The sequence below is a fragment of the Podarcis pityusensis genome, assembly GCF_964106645.2.
Source record: "Podarcis pityusensis genome assembly, chromosome: 15".
NCBI classification, from domain to species: Eukaryota; Metazoa; Chordata; class Lepidosauria; order Squamata; family Lacertidae; genus Podarcis; species Podarcis pityusensis.
Genome location: NC_138040.1, coordinates 5,282,012 through 5,303,252, shown reverse-complemented (window position 1 = coordinate 5,303,252; position 21,241 = coordinate 5,282,012). Strand labels below are relative to the sequence as shown.

The 21,241-nt window shown below is 44.5% G+C and overlaps 2 protein-coding genes across 8 annotated transcripts in view; both read left to right on the top strand.

The window, feature by feature from the left end:
- Positions 1 to 7,294, top strand: part of TBX2 (T-box transcription factor 2) — a 34,506-nt gene extending 27,212 nt beyond the window's left edge. Inside the window, exon 7 of the mRNA XM_080982951.1 lies at positions 5,397 to 7,294. Within this exon, the coding sequence (XP_080839077.1) occupies positions 5,397 to 5,843 (447 nt within the window). The 3' untranslated portion in view covers positions 5,844 to 7,294. The remainder of the gene's footprint in view (positions 1 to 5,396) is intronic.
- A 6,120-nt stretch (positions 7,295 to 13,414) lies between these two features.
- The window catches only part of TBX4 (T-box transcription factor 4), a 126,849-nt gene continuing 119,022 nt past the window's right edge, over positions 13,415 to 21,241 (top strand). For 2 of the 7 annotated variants that reach the window (XM_080983012.1, XM_080983009.1), the window contains exons 1-2: positions 14,096 to 14,326; positions 16,839 to 17,036. The gene's annotated coding sequence lies outside the window, so the exon portion shown is untranslated. The other 5 variants (XM_080983013.1, XM_080983000.1, XM_080983010.1 and 2 more) reach the window with 4 other exon arrangements.

The following is a 21,241-nucleotide window of genomic DNA, read 5'->3' as shown; positions in this document are numbered from 1 at the left end:
CTTTTGTAATGCTCTTTGCTCACGGGAAGAAGAAAAAAGACATTTTAGGAAATAAGTGTCTTGTGGCTCTAACTAAGAGGTGTTTTATCTATCTGTTTGGGTTTGATTTGAAAATTGGAAGGGTTTTTATTTTTTTGTCCAGAATGCATTTAATTGCATCCGGACTGGGTGGTGCTGGGTGCTGCCCTGTTGAGACTGCTGGGGAAGAAGGCAGGAAGATGGTCAACAGATGAAATCAGAGCCAATTATAGGCAAGACCCGCTCCCTGATTGGTAACAGGCAGGAGAGGGCGGGCTGAGGTCAGGCTGTGATTGGTGGAGCAGTCGCCCATTTGCCCGGTTGGGTATATTACACTGTAGTGTTAAAACACGAGAGGGGATAAGGCTTTTGCCAGAAGGTGAACCTGCCAGTGCTGGGATGCGCTTCAGTAATTCTGGCTTGTCGCCTGCTCTGCACCTGGTCACCTGTGGCATATAGATTTTTCTGCTAGCCATAGTCAGGGGACCTTTTGTAAACTAGAAGATGACGAGTTGTTTTGTTTATGTGCTGCAAAAGACTACTTGTCACAGCAACGTGCAGACAGGTAGGGCCAAGAACATAAGCCCTGCAGTTGGGTCAGGCCAAAGGAGGATCCGTCAAACATCTCTTTCTCAGTGGCCAACCAGGTGCCTCTTCTGGGAACCTCACTGGGCACCGCAGTGTCTCCCCCTACTTTGATTTCCCAGCAGCCAGTCTTCAGAGGCATCTGAGATTGGAGGCAGCCCATAGTCATCATGGCTGGTAGCCATCAACAGGCTTCTCCTCCAGGAATTCCTCAAAGCTGGTGGTCACCACTGGATCTTGCATGCCAGAGTTCTAACTAGGCGCTGCGTTAGTCATGTTACTTTTGTTGGCTTGCAAAGGCTGATGTGCATATCTGGGGCCTTTGCCATTCTCAGCTGCGGTCAAGGTTGATCCTATTGGTCTTTGATCTGCCATCTGGCCTAGACTCCTGCCGACTCAGAACTAGAACCCATATTTAGCCTCTGCACGTGGCACACTTCATTTTTAGTTTATTTTTGCAATGTGAGTATTTATTTCCGCTTCTCTCTCATCCTCCTCTTATATTCTCGCCACCATTCCCTGCCACCATTCGTACTCTTATCTGCCCTGCCCCACTCTCCACATAATAATTAAACAGAAAAGAAAATAGCAGACTCATCTTGGCTTCTTCCACACCCCGTTTTTCAGAACCTGGTGGTCTGACTCAAAGGTGCACGAACTCAGGCCTGGGGAGCAAATGCAGCCCTCCAGGCTACTCTGCCTGGTCCTCAGGACTCTCCGTAGGCCACACCCTCTCTCACTCTAAGCCACACCTCCTTCCCCAAGCCACACCCTCTCACTGACCCTGCTTTGCACCCTGAGGTGTTTTTGCCTGACTGAAACGTGTCCTTGAACTCGGACCGTGCCCCTTGCTAGTGGGGCCAAAAGATAGAGAGATCGGGTGTGTGAATGTGTGTGTGTGTGCAGATAGTTTCCTACTGTACAAAGGTAAAATTCAAACTGTTGACTCATGTGGCCATCAGAAGACTGCCCCAAAGGAACATGGGCCCTGGGCTGGAACAGTTGCCCCAGTCTAACAGCACTGGCATGCTCAGATTACTGGGGATTTTGACCGCAGTTCCGAGAAAGGTAGCAATTGCACTCATCTTTAGGAGGACAGGAAGCGGAAGTATAACAAGGCAGACCATTGGTTCCTTTTGTTTAGTTTTGTCTTGTTTGCTTGTGCTAGTTTAGTATCCAAAATGGCTACCGGGATACTATTCCTTCTATTTCCAATGTTTGGGTTGTGAGTGCCGCTGCATATAGAGTCAAAGTGGAACCACACACACACCCCAGCAGGCACAGGGAAGCCTCAAGGCCTGCAGAATTACAAAAATATTGGGGGGCGGGGAATAATGATGGATGAACCCAATGAGGACTGAGCATGGTCAGCAGCCACAGAATGCAGAATGAGTGTTGGTGGGGCACTAGAAAGCTGGGGGCGGGGAGAAGGCGGAATGGAGTGTGGTACAGGAGGAAATGGCTGGCTGACTAGAAGACTGAAAAAGTGCACTCCACACTATCATTTTTGCTGCAGGTCCCACTTGAAAACATGCAATCTGTTCTGACATGCCTGCTGTTTATATGCTGGAGGGTGCCCAATTTCGAGAATGTGATTTCAGAATTGCACATGTGAATTCCCCCTATGCATATCCCTAAAAGAAACCAACAACAACAGAGCCGTCAACTGATTTGAAGAATTGTTAAATGAGCTTTCAGCCAGTTGGTTTTATTTAAATAAATTTGCACACTAACCACGATTAACATCTGAGATAAAAGGGACCTATCGTGGTTAGTGTGCAAATTTATTTAGATAAAACCAACTGGCTGAAAGCTCATTTAACAATTTAATCAATAAAAGAGTCCACTAAATGTTATAAACAAGGGCCATTATATTTCTGTATCAGATTGGAACCAACCTGAGAGAACTCAGATGTATTCCCTCCTAACCCATGAATAGACTGAACCTTGCAGAACCCATCTTAAAATTGTATTATTTATGTAGGAAAAAATATATAAACTGCTTACGTTGAACTCCTTGCCTGTTGATATCAGGTAGCCATCTTCACTGCACTCTTTTCAGCACCTACTAAAAACAGGAATGATGCAGATATTTAGAAAGCTGATGAGAGTTTTCATATGTTTTTAGTTTATTGTCGATATAATTTGGGGGGAAAGTTTTAAATTATTGTTAATTCCTCTTATTGATGGTTTTATTGTTCTACTTTTTTTTTGTAAACTGCCAAATGACAAAATGCTTCTATTAGTGAAAATAATGTACAAAAATGCATTCATATTAGAGGAAAAAGCTTGCACGAATGTGTACCCTGGGCACACAAATTGCACACAAATTAGATGAAATTCACACAAAAAAGGTGCATGAAATTTTGTTGCGGCCATTGCAAGCCTTTAGAGAATTTGGCAGATTTTTAAGATTAGCTGCAGCTCAGTTAGGAGCACAAGTTAAGGGTGGTTGGCATTATTCTCCAGATTTGGCAATGTGGTTTACCAGCCAAACAAATACGCATGTGCATGCATGTGGGGTATATATGGGAAAGTGGAAGCAAAAGTGGTGCATAGAAATAGGGGAATTACTCTCAAAACTACATATATTAATAACAACAGAAATGCATCTCTTAGGCGGAACACTCATGAAAACTTCATGCAGACGTCTTGTTGATTTTCAATGCACTCTGAATGGGGTAATCTGAAAAAAATGAGAAGACTGAGAGGAACTGAATTTTACAGATTCAGTCATCCTCAGCTGGACTTACAGAAAGAACTTTAGCTCAGTGGTAGAGCATCTGTTCTGCATGCAGAAGGTCCCAGGTACAACCCCCTAGCATTTCTGGGTAGGTCTGGGGGGGGAAAAGGCTCCCTCTCTGAAACCCTGGAGAGATGCTGCCAGCCAGTGTAGACAATACTGTTGGCCTGACTTTATCTATCCAAAGCAAGTCCCTTGTTGTTGTTTTTTAAACCTCTTTTTTGATATTAGTTGGTTAATCAAGGCATTTATTTATCCATCCTTTCTGCATAAAATTTTAAGCCTGCTTTATCTGCTGGCGGATCTAGTTGTGCTTTTAATCATACTGAGTCACTGCAACTCAAAGTGCATTTAAGCAGCCTTTAGTATCAAGGCAGGAGATTTTCCTGGATCGGGGCAGAAGGGAAGTTGTACTACGTCATTTAGACAAAAGGTGTGTGGGAACCCAAGCTGGACCCATCATGTTTCTAGTTTTGTCTGTTCAGCTTAATGCAAGCTTTCTTTCCCAGACTTATTGAGCCCAACAGGGGGCGGAGCCCAGGGCCAATGATAGGGGTGGTCAGAGCTAATCACAGGCAGAGGCAATGAATTCTTTAAAAATAAATAAATATTGAAACTTTTCAACATACTATACAATAAAAGCCCAATTGATCTTAATGAAAATAGAAAAGAAAGGAGAGAACAAGACAAACACATGAAAAATAGAAAGGAAAACAGAAAGAAAGAAAGAAAGAAAGAAAGAAAGAAAGAAAGGAAGAAAGAAAGGAAGGAAAAAAGGGGGGACCTTCTATTTGGGGCACATTTTAATCATTGCCTCCCACAAAAGTTGGTGAACCCTCCCAACTCTCCACTGGGAGCTTCTCTTTCTTCTTCCATCCTCCCAGCCTGGGAGATCTTCCCTGCCTCTCACACAGGGTCCTCCATCCTCCATCCATCACCTTCCTGTGTGTATCCTCATTAACACACAGTAGAGGACATCAAGAAACAAATCAAAACACAAGCATAGATTGAATTAGCAGAAGAAGACAATAACTAGAAATCATTAAAAATAAAAAGAGAGCTAAGAAAGAGAAATAAGGGCTTCCGATTCTCTACCTGCCATTTATGTAGATAAAAATCATTCAGATTATTCAAAATGTTCACTCCAGGAACAGCTGTATTCCAGGATAATGTTCAGCTGTTCCAGAGGCAACTAATTCTAGTTTCCTCGGAATCCTCCTCCCTGCTGGCTTCTACAAGAACACCACAAAGGAGGAGGGAGCTGACAGGCAGGACCCCCTCTGGGAATGGTTATGAAGAAGGAGGGAGGCAGGGTAAGGCCTGGTGGAAGGCAGACTGCGCTTGGGGGGGGGGGGCAGAGCCCCATTTGCCACTTTGGACCAGTCTGTACTGTAAGCCCGTGCTTGTTCACCAGTTGCATAGTCCCTTTCGTTTATTATCCAGATCAGCACAAGCAGAAAGAAAGAAAGAAAGAAAGAAAGAAAGAAAGAAAGAAAGAAAGAAACAATTCCCTGCCCCAAAGAGCTTGCAAATTAAAAGCTGACCGCAGTAGAGAAATAAGACCGGATATGCCAAATGTGCAGCAAACTCCATGTGGGCAATATAAAAATAACAGAACATAATAAATAATGAACAGAAGTACAGCACAGTATATCCAAGACAGACTTAATATTAGGTTGGAAAAGTCCTTAAGACAATTAGGAAAACCGAATTCTGTGCTGTAATGTGAAGAGGGAGCCTTGTGTGTCTATATTTGCTGTCCCTAAGATAAAATCCCAGCAAACCGCATAGAATTTTTCAGGGCCTTCCAAGCCCTTGCGACAGGTAAAGCAGAAATTGACTGATTTGTCCATCTCTAGAATGGGAGGGTATGAATTGTAACACCAAGAGGGCAATAGATAACATGCTAAGATGTGAGCATGCTTGCCTACATGGAACCAAATCTGTAATTTAATGCGATTCCTTTGCTTGTTCCTTTCCACTCTGCAACCGGTGGTTTTTCTGAGCTGTGAAATTCCATAACCTCCTTTTTGTCTTTCCTTGTTCCCAGGGAATCCCGGTGCCTACTTTTGGTGGACTTTTCCCTTACCCGTACACTTACATGGCGGCGGCAGCTGCCGCAGCATCCGCCATGCCGGTGACCAGTGCCGCCACTGCCAGCTCGCTATCCCGGAACCCCTTTCTGAGCAGCGCCCGTCCTCGCCTGCGTTTCAGCCCCTACCAGATCCCGGTCACCATCCCACCAAGCACCAACCTCCTAACCACTGGCCTGCCTACCAGCTTGAATGCCAGCTCAGAAGGTTCAAAGCCCGGAAGCAGCAGGGAATCCAGTCCGCTCTCGGATCTACCCGTTCACAAACCCAGCAGCCAACGGGCCTCGTTGTCCCCTAAAGGGTCCTTAAAGGATTCCATCAATGAGCTCCAGAACATCCAGAGACTGGTCAGTGGTCTAGACACCCAGAGGGAAGTCTCTCCTGGAAGGGAATCCCCCAAGTGACTTAACCCTTGGGAGAGGCAGCCCCTCCAAAAGGGATCAGGAGATGCTGGGGGAAAAGGTGTGTACAGCACAGTATAAATATTTATTTTAAGAAAAGGAGGGGGGGATTTAAGATAAGGGAGAGTAAGGATGAGGGAGCCCAGGTGTGATGCACTACAGAGGCACCCAGATGGAACAGGGGAGGAAGGAGGCACACTACAACATTTGAGCATCACCCGTTGGTAAGAAGCATGGGAGAATTTTGGTGCTGACCTGGGTTCTGGAGGTCAGTCCCACAACCACATCTGCCCCCAAATGCAGACTTGTCTCCTGGTTCTGGTTGTTGTAGCAGGATATATAGAGAGAGCTATGGTCATGGAAGGGTATGATTCAGGCCACCTATTCCTATAGCTTTTTAAAAAATAAAATAAATAAATCAGCACTGTTGGAAAAGGCATTTTGCTACTTTCTACCTATAAGGATGGAATTTCTGAAATGCGGACATTGTTTTCAAGCAGGAACAATGGGGGGAGAATTTTCTTTCCTCTGAAATCTACAAACTCTGGCCGACTGAACACTGGACATTCATTTGGGGCGCAGTGCATAAGAGGACAGCAGACTTCTGAAAGTTGACATCCAGCTCCCCGCCTTTACTGGGAGGCCATCAAAAATCACCCACAGTGATCTTTAGAAACTGGTACAGTCAGTGTGATTGACTTTCATTCTTTCTTTTTTCTTGAACTCAACCTGTGTACCAGAAAAAAAAATTAAAAGAAACATAATATTTATGGAATAAATGGTAATTTGTGTAAATAAGCTATACGAATCCCAAAATATGCAAAAATTGGTATTAATTTATTCAGAGTTGTACATTGGAGTGTACATAATTAGAGTTTAACTCGTCACATTTCATTGTTTTGTTTTTTTCATTTTACGTGAGCATACATATTGTAAATGAAGACCTATTTAGCTCTTTGTGAATGGAAGAAAATATTGGGTTTTCTTTTTGACTTTTGTGTCTAAAAAAAAAGAAAAAGGCTTACCCTGCCTGTTCAAAGACAATCGTGCCATCAGTACTGCTCTGAAGACATGGGGGGGAGGGAGTTAAATCCTTTTTACAGGGACTCTACAGGGAACAGTGTCCCCTCCCAGTATATAACCATTGAAAATGAAATTTTAATGTTGAATGAATGGGGCAGTGGGAATCTCTTTCGGAGCGTGGGGTATTGAAAAAGAAATGCAGGAATAAACCTCAGGTTTTTATTTTTCACTCCAGAACAACAAAAAAGGAAAAAAAAAACCTTTAAAACTATACTAAAATTTAAAATATCACATGGACAGTGTGCTATATATTGTTTTAATTTTTTTTAATGACATGATTAGAAAAGTGCTGGTTATTCGGGTATCTATCTGTTCAATTTTTTTTGATGAGTTCTCTCACATCTTTCAATAAAAAATATTCAAAGAACAAACCCCTCCCCTGATTTTCTCTCCTCTCTATTTCTCTCTCTCTTCTTCACACAGAGAATCTAGACAAAATCTGGATCAGACAAATGGTCCACCAAGAGAATGTCCCATTTCTCTTGGTGGCCAACCAGGTGCCTTCAGGTATAGGAGGCAAAAGGTTTCAGCACTTCCCCATCATTGTCTGCCTGGCAACTGACACTCAGTGATAGACTTCCTCCGAAACTGGAGGTTCCACACAGCCATCACAACTAGTAGCTATCAATAGGCTTATCCTCGATGAAAGAGTTGGAAGCCCTTGGGACTCCAGCTCCCATCAGCCCCAGGCATTGCGGCCAATGAGCAGGGGAATTATGGGAGTTCTAGTCCTGCAGCGGCTGCTGGGCAACAGGTTCCCCATAGAGACATTGGCTTTTAAAAAAAGCGGAGGCAGGGGTTTAGACCATTGGTCAACCACATCTCATGATCACACCATCCACAAATTAAATCTGTCTTTTGTGGAGAAAGCCTTTCTTTCGCCTTAACTTTGTACAATAAAGAATTATGTTATTTGGTATAAAAGAATTCATCCTGGGATGTTCTATAATTCAATTTATAACCTCCAGACCTGCAGCAACCCTGTCCCCCCATACATTAAAGGCATTGCAAGCCGGTATGTCTCTCCTTGGAAGACAGACCTAAAATGGCAGAATGGAATATTTCTAAAATGGTGCTGCCTACCATTTGTCCTTCCTGTCTTCTGCCCCACCAGACTCATTGGGCACCAACAACCACGGACAACTGCCCATCAAATTTTATTGGATGACCCCTGAATGTCAGTATTATGAGCGAGGAAGGAGAAAGGCGGCTCTCCCTGGTCTATTTAGTCAAGCATTCTGCTCTCACGGCACAATTTCAGTACTCCTGTGATTGGGGTCGGCCTGAGGCATTTTCCTGCCTGAGGCAAAAGTCAAGATGGCACCCCACCTAATTCCATGTGCAGAAGCCAGATGGGCTGACAGTTTGAATCTTAACACCGGCAGAAGAACACCATCTTCCACCCCATCTGGGTACAGGAGAAGCTGTGTGTGTGGCACATGCAGCGTTGCCCTCCGACAATTCGCAGCTGCTCCTTGCCCTATAGGATTTGCTGTCCAATGACAGGGCCGGCCCTGCCATCAACCAGCTCCACATCTAAAGCACCCACTGCCCATGGAGCTGCTAGGCCTGAGGTTGGCTACTTTCTAGCCCGGAAAGTCTCATGAGAGCTCAAGGACACATCTGAAGCAGGCAAGGATACTCAAGGAAAGTCGGGAGTATGGCTAGGGGGAGTCCCAAGGGCCAGAGGAGGGCTGCTTTTGGCCCCCAGGCCCTGAGGATTCCCACCCATGGGCTAGGCTTGTCCATCCTTCCTCTCTGGGCCATCTAATATGATTGAGATTGTGGATGTTGTCGCCCGTAATATTCCATGGCACCCCCATTGGCCTCAGCCAGCATGGTCAGGAATGGTGGGAGTCCAGAACATATGGAAGGCACTGCCTTGGCTACCCCTGCTTCAGAGTGCCTTGCTAGTTAGGGTTGCTGCTACGAACTCTTCTCTTGGGATATAACATTAGCTGAGGCCACTCTTTGAACAACCCACAGTTACAGTTCCCAGTTTGCTCTTGGAAGAGGCATTGGTTGTTAAACCACTCTGAGAATTGTAGCTCCGGGCAGATCCGCTGCACAAATTAAAGGCACTCGACTTTCTCCAAAAGAATCCTGGGAAATGTGGCTTGTTAAGGGTGCTGGGAAATTGTAGTTCTGTGAGGGTTCCCAGGATTCCTTGGGGCGAGTCATGTGCATCAGGTGTGGTTTAACTATAGAATGTGGCCTTGCCCTCTGCGAAGGGGAGATGGGTTCTCTCAGAGTCAGCACCCTTGAAAAACTACAACTCCCAGGATTCTATGTAGGAAGCCATGGCTGTTAAAGTGGCATAGCAGTGCTTTAAATGTACAACGCAGATCATTTCTCCTGCAATAGGCTGTGCTAGGGCATTGTGAGAAATTTTAATGATATCACCACCCAATCCAGTCTCAAACTGCTTTCAGCTATCCTACACACCCCACAGTCTGTCTCAACCACAATTTGCATATTTGGCTGCAAATATGCCACATATTTAAACACACACACCCTGCCCCACCAAAGAAATTTGGGAACTGTAGTATGCCCCTCAGGCCTCACAGAGCTACAGTTCCCAGCACCCTTAACAATGCTTTAAATGTATGGTGTGTACATAGCTTTTTACTCTGAGTCATTTGGTCTCAATTTGGGCTTCTTCTTTTTTAAATAACTGATGAGAAACCATGATAAATTTTTGAATATAAAGACTTTGCTTCTTTTCTTTCAAACTAGGAATATCCCTCCCCCCTTTCCCTTACTGATTCTTTTTCCGCTCTTGCTTCAGTCAGGACCATATATAATAATAATAATAATAATAATAATAATAATAATAATAATATGTTTGTTATTATTTTCAATTAGGGGATGTGTAGAAAGTCTGCTATAAATCCCAGCGGGTCTGCATTTCATTTTGATCAGGAAAGATTAAAATGCTTCAATTCACATCGACATCCGCTTCGCATTACAGAGATATAAATGGAAAAGGGGGGGGGGGGCTGCAGATTGATTTAAAGCGACAGCAACAGAAATGCTCTCCGGCAAGATGGGGTAAGGCACAGGGTGGGGGCAGGTTGGGGGGGGGAACATTGTACCGTTTTGCTGTAATTAAACAAAACAAAACAACAACAACTTGGCTCTCACAATCCATAAAATCTTCCATTCCTTTTCCTTTTGATTCCGATTGCCAACATAAACTGTTTCCCTTTGAACATGATCTTTCGCCTTAATTATGTTTGCAAAATATGCTTCCCATCCTTGCAGAGAGGAAGCTTTTTATTGGTTTTTTGGCTTGATGAACTTTCTAGAATTATCTCTCACAGGCTCCCTTTCAGAGCGTGTGGGGTTTACTTGAGTGTAAGCATGCCTAGGACCAAGCTACAGGCATGTGAGTGGTGAATTAAGCAGCCTCTGGTACAGATCTTACCATAAACTCACTTTTGACTATAGCTGCAGTCTGTTCCCATCTGCAATATGGGACAATTCTACCCCTCCACTTTATTGTAAAGGTTGCTGATGGAGCACCAACATAGAACTGATTAAGGACTTCTTTGCTTGATTAGGCCACAAATAGAGACAAATATGTAGGGCCTGCAACAAAATGTTGCAGCATGTGGAGTACTGCTCCATTCCTTTCTATTCCGTGTCCTCTCTGAGGTCATTCCATTCCCATTCCAAGCTCACTGAGCATATTCAATCCATTCTGCTCTAAAGAACAACATAGCTGCTTTCTTGTTGCTGTCACAGGACTTGCTTCTGGGCCTTTTATGGCAGCACAACAGGCTGAGATTTAGCAGGTGAAGCTTTCCCGGCTTCACCTAGGGACAGTTTTCGGTTGCTAAAACAAACCATAGCATTCCTACCAAAGGGAAACTTCCTGAGAAGTCTTAAATCTCAAGCAACAGAGTTATTATTGTCCATATGGAGTAGGGGCAGGGAAGTGGATCCTGTCAGTAGTCTGGATCCCTACTTCCCGGCCCCTCATATGGGCCAACACGGACAGGTGGGTGGGACCATCCGCCAGTCAATCACCCTGATGTCATAACGACATCAAGCGATCCAGTTAAACAGAGGTCGCTGTAGGTGTCAATTGCCGTATTTTTTGCACCATAACACTCACTTTTTTCCTCCTAGAAAGTAAGGGGAAATGTCTGTGTGTGTTACGGAGGGAATGCCTACGGGTGGCATGCCTACGGATTTTCCTCCTCTAAAAACTACGTATGTGTTATGGTCGGGTGCGTGTTATAGAGCAAAAAATACGGGTAGCTGGTTGGTGGTTCCTTTAAAGATGCGTTTTCAGTGCCAATCAGCTGACTGGCGCAGGGAGCACATGCCACCAAAGGGGCTGATAAGTTTTGGAGGAAGCGGTTTGAATCCAAACCGTTTCCTCTGCAGAGGGGAGATCAACTCTGTTTGGAGTTTCTTGCGCAGCCAGTCTCAGCGGAGTTCCCTGTCAGTGCCAATCAGCTGATCCACACTGACAGGGAGCCCCACTTGCAAAGGAACAATCCAGAGGCCAGTGTGTTTTAGGCTTAAAAAATGCCATAGATGTTCCTAAAATCCACTTTTCTTTTCTTTTTTAGAGGCTATTAAAACATCAAGTGTTCCATACCAGAAGCAGAATCATTTTGTTCCCTTACTGTGTGTCTTGCCTCCCCATCTTCCACCCCTGAATGTGATCTTCTCTGCTCCCACCAAACCTCCAGTCCCCTACAAAAAACCCCATCTGAAATGGAAAATTCTATTTTCTTCCTCTTTGCAGTTGAGCCCTCCACAATGGATAGGAATTGAACTTTCGCCTCTTCTTGCTCTCTCTCTCTGCTTTAAGTTCAGCTACGTCGCTTTATGGTAAAGCAATAAAGGATGACATAAACAACCCCTTTTCTTCACCAATTACCCTTTCCTCATTCTCTGGAAGATTTATTAGTCAAATTGTTTGTCTTGGGAAAAAGGAGAGGAAAAAGCCAGTGGGGCTGGCTCCTTATGAACAGGGCGCCCTCTGCTGACAAAGCCTAATTAGTGTTGTAACGATGGTGACATACAGACCACCGAACATTTCAAGTGCATCGTTTTAAAGCACATTCCCACACCCTCAAATAATAACCCCGGGAACTGTAGTTTGTTAAGGGTGCTGGGAATTGTGCCTTTGGGAGAGGGTCAACTACAGTTCCCAGGATTCTTAGAAGAAAGTCATTTGCTTTAAATGGATGGTGTGCATGCAGCCTATGAAAGCTTTGTGAGAACCTGGACCAATCAAGGGGGAAATAGATAAAAACTATCCGTGCTTAACATTTATACAATGCTTTCAAGTACCGGTACTTACAATGTGATATCTAGTTGAAATCTGCACAACCTCCCTTGTAAAGCAGGGGGGAGGTTAAACGCTGTCCCTCGGCCATTTCTATCTGGCCCTTGGGAAAGTCCCAGGGAGTTCCCCTGGTGCCGATGCCCTTTCTTCTCCATTGCTTTTGTCTGGCTGGAATAAGCCCTTGAACTCTGGCAATAACTTGTGCGTGGCCGAGATAGAGGATATGGGTTGGAAGCCTCTGGCTTTTCACAGAATCAGAACTGCAAAGTTGAAAAGGACCATGAGGGTCATCTAGGCCAACCCACTGCAATGCAGGAATCTTTTGCCCAACGTGTGGCTCGAACCCACGGACCCGAGATTAAGAATTTTGTGCTCTATCGACTGAGCTATCTATGGCCCCCAATTTATTTTGGTTGGTTCTTTCTGGGGTGGGAAACTGCATGTTCCTCTGATGACAATCATTCAATTCTGCCCCCTCCACACTATTGGCATGTGGACCCCAGAAGGTTATCCAGAAGGGAATGTGGCCCTCAGGCTGAATATGGTTCACCATTTGGCGGTGTAAGAATTGGGGGTTCAAGGGGACAAATTCAGTTTGGTTCTCCTTTTAATATGGGCCTACCTGTTCTGCACTTCCCGAAACAATGTGCACTTCTCAGCATTTTGCGATCCCCTTCTCTGGCCAAATACTGTGTGCAAAAATGCATGCGTTGGTGAAAATGACATAAAACAGTGAAATGCTGATTAATCCTCCTGAGGAGTTGCTTTAAGAAAGATCACAAATGTGGCAAATGGAACTTAAAAGAAACAAAGTAAAATTAATGCTTGCCCATTCCTCGAAAGAATGGAGTGTGCCTTTTGCATGAGCTTGATCAATCATAGAATTGTAGAGTCCAGAAGGACCCTAAGGGTCATCCAGTCCGACCCCATGCGATGAAGAAATGGAAAATGGTGGTGGCTGTTGAGATTTGGGTGATGCACCTATGCAGTGGGAATCTTGCAGGGGAGAAAAGCTGTGCAAGACCGATTCTGGTGAAACCATGTGAACTCAAGCATGCGAGCTGGAGCTTGAAGCGGACGGCGTCTCCCGGCACAGCTTGATCTCCGCTGCTTAACCAAATGGGCGTGTGAGATTTTTCTGCTGCAACAGAGCTGAAGGCACACCTGCCAGCCTGCACAGCACGGGGGGGGGGCAGGGGGCTGAATGCTTAACAGATCCCCCAATATCTGTCCTTCCTGGCTCCCAGTACGTTTCCAGTACATTTCCGAGCAAAAGTGTTGGTGCTGACCTTTAAAGCCCTAAACGGCCTCGGTCCTGTATACCTGAAGGAGCGTCTCAACCCGCATCGTCCAGCCCCAGACACGGAGGTCCACCTCCAAGGGCCTTCTGGTGGCTCCCTCATTATGAGAAGTGACATTGCAGGGAACCAGACAGAGGGCCTTCCCGGTAGTGGCACCGCCCTGTGGAATGCCCTCCTAGCAGATGTCAAGGCAATAAACAACTATTTTACTTTTAAAAGACAACTGAAGGCAGCCCTGTTTAGGGAAGTTTTTTAATGTCTGACGCTGTATTGTTTTTAATATTTGATTGGAAGCCGCCCAGAGGTATAAATAATAAATTATTATTATTATTATTCCTCCCCATATGCTTTGAGCCCCCCCCCCCCACACTGCCAAGTTGTCCCTCACTGCCCTCAGAACCCTCCCTGCACTATGATGGTCAAAGTGGCGTTCAGGGAACATGTAGAAAATTCCGGAAACGTGCCCAACAGCAGGGCTGTTCTTATGTCAAATCCCCACTCAGCCATGAAGTGTTAATATTTTTTTTTAAAAAATAAAGCAATCTATAAGTCTAATACAGAGGTGGATAACTTCAGGCCCTCAGGCCAGAAGACACAGGGGAACCAGGCAGGCCCATTGGCCAACTGAGGGACCTGCTCCGAGTCCTCCGGTAGAGGCAAAGGGGGGCCCTTTCGTAAATGGGCCTACAATTTCCCATCAGGCCCATTGGTTTGAGGCTCCTGCCCTCTGCAGTAGGAAGAAACAAGCTTGCTCCATCTTCCATGTGACAAACCTTCAAAGATGGCTATCACAGGTAGGGAAAAGGTTATGGCACTCAAGTCAGGCTCTTAAATCCCCACACAGCCATGAAGCTCATTGGAGGACCATGAGCCGGTCACAGACTCTGAGCCGAATCTACCTCACAGGGTTGTCATGTGGATAAGTGCAGGTGGGAAACCATGTTAAATATCAGACAGGCACCATCTGACCCTTATGTTTCCCTCCCCTTGCAGTCTTGATTTATCAGCTACAGTACTTTTAAAATGAGGCTGCATTTTAAATTGCATTTTAACCTGTATTTTAAATTGGTCCCCCCCCATTATGTTTTTTACTGTGATTTTATTGGTGTTAGCCGCCCTGAGACCGGCTCTGGCCGGGGAGGGCGGGGTATAAATAAAATATTATTATTATTATTATTATTATTATTATTATTATTATTATTATTATTATCTCTGTTGCCTTTCTGACTCCTCCTGAAGGCCTTCCTCTTCCAACACGGCTTTTAAGGAGACATCTTTCTCAGTCTGCCTCTGTATTGGAACAGGTTTTTTTTTAATAGATTTTTTAGTGTGTTTGCTGCCCCGGGCTCCTTTGAGAGGAAGGGCAGGCTATACATTTAATGAATTGATGTGTACCGCCTTGAGCTCTTTGGAGGGAGAGCAATATGGTTTATATAAGATACAGAGGAAGGGCATTGAATACCCCTGAAGACAATTTGCCTGGGAATTACATAGGCTGGAAAATTATCTAGGCAGATGTTGCAACCAGCTATTGTAAGAGGAAAACATTGTCCTATTTTTCTCTCTGATAAACGGGTCTGGTGGGGGTTTTGTTTCTTTTTGAAAACTAAAAAAAATCAACAAAAAACAAAAACCTTTAGAAAACAGCAACACCCTGCCAAACCTATTTGTCCAAAGGCACAAGCGGAACCAAAGATCTAGGTTGTCGGTAATACAGTTTTGGCTTTCTTAAAAAGGGAGAGTTGTTGTTGCTCTCGAGTCTTGTTCGGGGGTTTCCTGCTGGTCCACCAGCAGGTCTCTTCTGACGTCCTTACAAATTTGGTTCATCAAACATCTTGCTGATTTTACTGCCCTGTCCCAATGAGCCGGGAATATCCTTCAGCCTCCCAGAAAGGGGTTAATAATTTTCTGAGATTTGGGTGAGAAAGGCTGGGGGGGGGCACAAGGGGGGGGGGAGAGATGGACGCCTGGCTTTGCTGGCAGCAGACAGTCCTTTGTCCAGGAGTCAGTGGCTGACGCCTTCTTCCTCAATATGAGGCCCCTCCTGGCTCCTGGACAAAGAGAAAGCGGGTTGATCCATCAGGCGCGGCTCCCAATTAGAAGAGCCCTGCTTGTGTTTGTCTTAACTTATTTTCTCCCCCTCCCCGCCCCCAGTTCGCCCTAGAGCGCCATTGTCCCCGTCTGTTATCTCCCAATTAACAGCAATTGCACACTCAAGGAGAGCCAGCCTTTGTCTGAGGTCATCTATCTGGGGTGGATGGACAATGTCTGTATCTGTGTGTGTCTGCACAGGCCTATCTGTGCACTGATTAATTTTACTGAAAAATATTTTTAAAGCAACCCTGGCTGAGATGTGTTACAGCTGGGGGCAAAGCAATGGTGCCCCCTCCTTCCTTGCAATTCCAAGGTGCACTGTCCCCAAGCTATTTTAGCACCTGAGGCGGAAAAATCCCACAAGTCCCTCTCCTCCTGGAGAGCTGCTGCCAGTCAGTGTTGACAATACTGAGCTAGGTGGACTCAGGGCAGCTTCCTTTGCTCCTAGAGAAAATTCATTGCTGTTGGGCCTTTTTTAATAGAAAGGCAAGGAGTAGAGGTATTAAATAAAACTCAACTTTCAGGGTGGCATGAGAGTTCCCTTGAATTCTTTCCAGCCTTTATTTCAATAATAATAATAATAATAATTTATTATTTGTACCCCGCCCATCCGGCTGGGCCTCCCCAGCCACTCTGGGCGGCTTCCATAGAAACAAAAAATACAGTAAAATATCACAGATTAAAAGCTTCCCTGAACAAGGCTGCTTCAAGGCTTCCATTTCAGGCTTGGACTATGTGTCTATCACGTTTAGCCTTTCTAGGATGCATAAACATCCTAAGTGTTTTGATCAACTGAATGATTCTGGCTACCATGATCTCCAAGGGGAGATCAAACCTGATCCCAGCCATCGTCCAGTGAAGAAGAAGAAACTGCTCTGATGCTTGCTTTCCTCTTCCCTCCCTAGTCCTTTTCCTCTTGTGTTGTGTCTATCAAGCACCAATATAAATAGTGATAATGATACCTAGTACAGAGTAAGTCCCATTGGGCTTACTTCTGAGTAAACCTGCTTAGAATTACCTTGTTAGTCTGTGAGGTCCAAGCACTGCAGGACCTGTGTACGTTTTCCTTTTCATCTCCTCCCATTGCTGCCAGCTGTATAATTAAAGCAGTTGCACCAATGCTGCCAAGCTCTTCACAAGTTATTAATAAGGTCACGGAGGTTAAGATACTTCAAGGTCTCTTTTTGCTGTGTTCTTCTCTTTTTTTTAAAGGCACTCATTAGAGGATGAGTGACTGATGGCTGCTTCAAGTGACTGGGAATTGATTTCAGGAGAAATGACAAAAGGGGGTGCCTTCATTCAAGACGGCATCTATTTATCCATCAATAACATTTGTGTCCTTCCTTCAAGAAGCTCAGCATGGCATGTGTGAGGATTGCCCTATTTTTATCTTCCCAACAGCCCTGGGAGGTAGGCTAGGCAAGGGAGAGCACCAATTGACAAGCTTCATGGCTGCATTGGAATCTGAACCCAGTTCACATTTCCCAAAACGATATGCAAACCGAAATGCGGGTATCCTTTGAAATTGGCACTACTCTGAATTTTGCAATGCTGTTTCCTGACCAAATTTATGTGCAAAAATGCATACATTAGGGGGAAGTGCAAGATATGGACATTTTTATGAAAATGACATACAGCTTTCTTTCTACAACTGTGACTATATTGTATTTTAATTTTTGTCAACCTTCCCTGGAATTAAATTTTGATGAAGGCAGTACAGAAAAGTTTTAAATAAATAAAACATTTATCCCCAGAGTACAGATGGAAAACTGAGGCTGAGGGACAGTAGCTTGCTTTGGGCTCCTTCGGGAATTAATGAGTAAGGTTCAAACCAGGCCTTTCCTGGGTCATAACTCATTCTCTTAACCACAACAGTATATCAGGTCACTGTGGATTTAGAAGTGTTTTCTTACGGACCAACACAGCTGCCTTTGTTTTTGCTTTTGTTTTTGCCTTTTATATACATGGTGCCTCCCTATTAAGAGGCTGCGCTAACCATGGTTGAAAACCCAAAGCATGGCTTCAATTTCCAAACGCACCAGGAAACTGTGGTGTAGAGCTATTCAGCCACTTTTGCCCTTCCATGTGCTTACAACTCCTGTTTCTGTAGCACAGTGGTCTCCACAAATTGAGCAACAGTCAAAACCATTTCTTTGCAATTTAGACATCCCGCTTTAGCTGCAACTTGGCACAGTGTCTGCATGGAGCCTGCAATTCAGGTGGTGGGAACATTTTCAGTCTGAGGGGCAACTTTCCGGGAAGCACTTGTCAGCAGTGGGCACGACTAGAGGAAACCTAGGCAGAGTAACAAACATACATTCTATTCTTTTGCACAATAGGCTAGTTCAGGATTTCCCAAATTTGAGTCTCCAGCTGTTTTTGGACCAAAATTCCCTTCATCCCTGAGCACCGGTCCTGCTAGCTAGGGAAGATGGGTTGTAGTCCCTGGGCTAGTTTATACACACACTTGCAAAACCCTCCTTATTCTCCATCCAGGCAAGCAAGAAGCACCATCAGAACTCAAAGACATATTGTGGTCGTGCAAAAGCCTGCAAGGTACAAAGGCACGTAAGGGTGTGCCTTGAGGAGAATTCTGTGGGTCAAAGAGAGAGACCTGGATAGCTGCATTTGGGCCCCTGGGCCTGAGGTTTCCCACCCCTTCTGTAATGGTAGAAGATAGACCTTCCCTTCTGGCTCAACTTCCTTTGTTCCTTTGCTCAGTTGTAGAGCATCTGCTTTGCACACAGAAGGTTCAGTCCCTGCTTATCTTCAAGTTAGGACTGCCTGAAATTCCGCTGCTAGCAGTGTTGATAATACTGAGCCAAATAGACCAACTTGGTATAAGGCAGCTTCCTGTGTGCCTAACTCCTGTGACTGCACAACACCCAAAATGCCTGCTGGCTCCCCATCATCACAGCTGCATGCTGGCAGTGAGGTGGAGAAGGGCCAAGAGACGGAGGAGCCCAGTACAAATGTTGTTTAAAAAACTGATTTTCCCAGGATCATTTAAAAAGCACACACATTAATTTGTTGGGGTTTCTTCTTCTTCTTTTCAACATGTCCAGATCGTTATTCTTTCCCACAGCCTCATAAGGCGAAACTGGAAATTCTGAGGGAGGAAATATATGTGTGTATCTGTTCCATGAAATGCTTCCTCTTGTCAGGAACATTTGACTTTATTCATATCTTAACTGAGTCTCTGGAAATGAGAGTTTTTTCTTTTATCTGCTTGACGATACTGTCAGAGCTCATCTAATTTATAAACAGTTCCTGATGTAACGGAAGGTTAAGGAAGTAAAATATTATTTTACACTTCACCATTTCCCCCCAGGACTCCAAAGTCCTCTCATTGCAGCGTGCTTTATTTTTTAAATTGTCTTTAAAAAACACTTATTTTTTCATATTTAGTGGCTGCGTATAATCACAGGAATTGTAGCTTACCTTTCCCACAACTACATTCCTAAAACCTTTAACAAACTACAGTTCCCCACATCCTTTGGGGGAAGCCATTTTAATTTAGCTGTATGCTGCTTTTCCAAGGTGGGCAATGTCCAAAGTGGCAATAAATATTTGGGCTTGTATCCAGTGGCACACCTACTCAGAACAGACCCATGGAACTGAATGGACATGACTAACCTAGGTCTATTGATTTCAGCTGGTCTACTCTTAGTATGGATTAGTTCGATACAACCCTATATAAATAACCAAATCACAGCATCATATATGAACGTTACCAAAATATGGAGAGGGGCATTCATTCTTGCGTACAGAAAACATATGGAACAGCCGGATACCCGTTTGACAGATGGTTTGTTATTAGTTTTTGTTTATTTCATCAATTTGTTCAACACTTTGGTCACAGTTGTCTCTCAGTGGTGATGGTATTGACTACAGATGCTGTTTAAGCAGGAGAAACTGTAACCAAGATCTTGGGGTTGGGACTCTGTCCAAGTGTCCTCCAGGCCTTGTTTCTTCAGCATCCCTGCTTTGCATCCTCCCTGAATGCTTTTGCTTGACCAGGGTTCCTCAATGAACTATGATAATGCCTCTTGCTTCCTGGATGGAGAGATGTGGGTATTGCCTTGAAACCTGACTTTTCCATGTCTGAAAGGTAGTCTGCCCTCCATTGCTCCACCCACTTTTGCATGTAGCCACACCTACTTTTGCATGTGGTCCCACGCACCAATGGCATGCAACCGCTGGAAGGTTGCCCACAATGGAGCACAGCCCCCAGTCTGAAAAGGGTTCCCCCTACCCCTACTTTAGAGCAATAAAGGTAACTGAGTTTGTAGCCCTAGTCAACAGGCAAAAAAATGCAGATACTCACGAGGACTACTCACAAGTGATCTGAAGGATAGGCATAGCCCACAGGAGATTAGAAACCAGCCTTAATCCAGGAAGATTGTGCAGGAAGAATGATGTCTCTGTCATGAAAGCAGGGCAAAGAGTGGTTTCTTGCTGACTTCCATGTTAGTGATTCAGTGATTCAGAATTCAGTGTAGATTATTGATTTGATTTTCTATCTGTTGTTCATAAAATTCTTCTAAATAGAATGAATGCATGACTACAGAAAACGGTCAGAAGTATCTAGATTATTTTTTAAAAATCCTTTGCATTACATTATTTACTGACATTTCCAAGGAAATTTAAAGAATCTCTCTCTCTCTCTCTCTCTCTCTCTCTCTCTCTCTCTCCTATAGCATTATGTTTACAGAAAATGCTTGTAGGTTAAGGATACAATACCTTTAAGCCTTATGTGAAACATAAGTGAAAAAAATCATACTGTAAAAGCCTGCCTAAAAAATAGTTTTTTAGAGACATTCTGCCAAACTGGGTGTAGGGGGAACCCTTTTACAGCCTGCTACTCTAAAGGCCAACCAGAGTGCGAGGAACCCCCAGAAATGCCCCCATTAGTGGATCTTGGTGGTCGAGGTGGAATATAAGGGTACCCCAATCAGTCCTCTTAACCTAGATTTTGTCAGGTTTACAAAAATTGTAAAGCCAAAAGCAATGATCCTTCCTGTTTGAATCCTAAGGTCTGGGGCTCTGGAAATAACCTAATGTACCCACCCCATGGAGACATCAGGACTGATGAGGAAGCCCACCTTTAGGTGGCGCACTTGGGTAATTTTTGACTCTGGGCTAATTTTTGGAGGGGGGTCCTCTTTAAATAATTATCTGTATTATTACTTCAAAATTATTACTCCCCGGGGAGGCTCGCCTGTTGCCTTCATTGCATATGTTTCAGTGTCAGGCAAAAAACATTTATTTTCACCCAGGCCTTTGGCTGATTAAACAATCTACAGCCTTTAAATGTGTCTCTCTCTATGTGTGTTACTGTTTGTTATGTATTTTGTGTCCTTATATTGCAAACCGCAATAGGGTGGTATGTAGAAATTAAACAAACAAATGATAAAAATGTGGGTCTGTGGCTTTTCCTGCCAAGGTGTCAGAGGGCAGAGCTGCGTGCTCTGTGCCACCTAACCTGTATCCCTTAAGCTGTGGAGGATGCCGTCATGTTGCCAATGTTGATAGCGCCAGAGCTCAGAGGTTGAGCAATCGCTTTGTATGCAGAAGGTCCCAGGTTTGATCCCCGGCATCTCCAGGCAGATTTG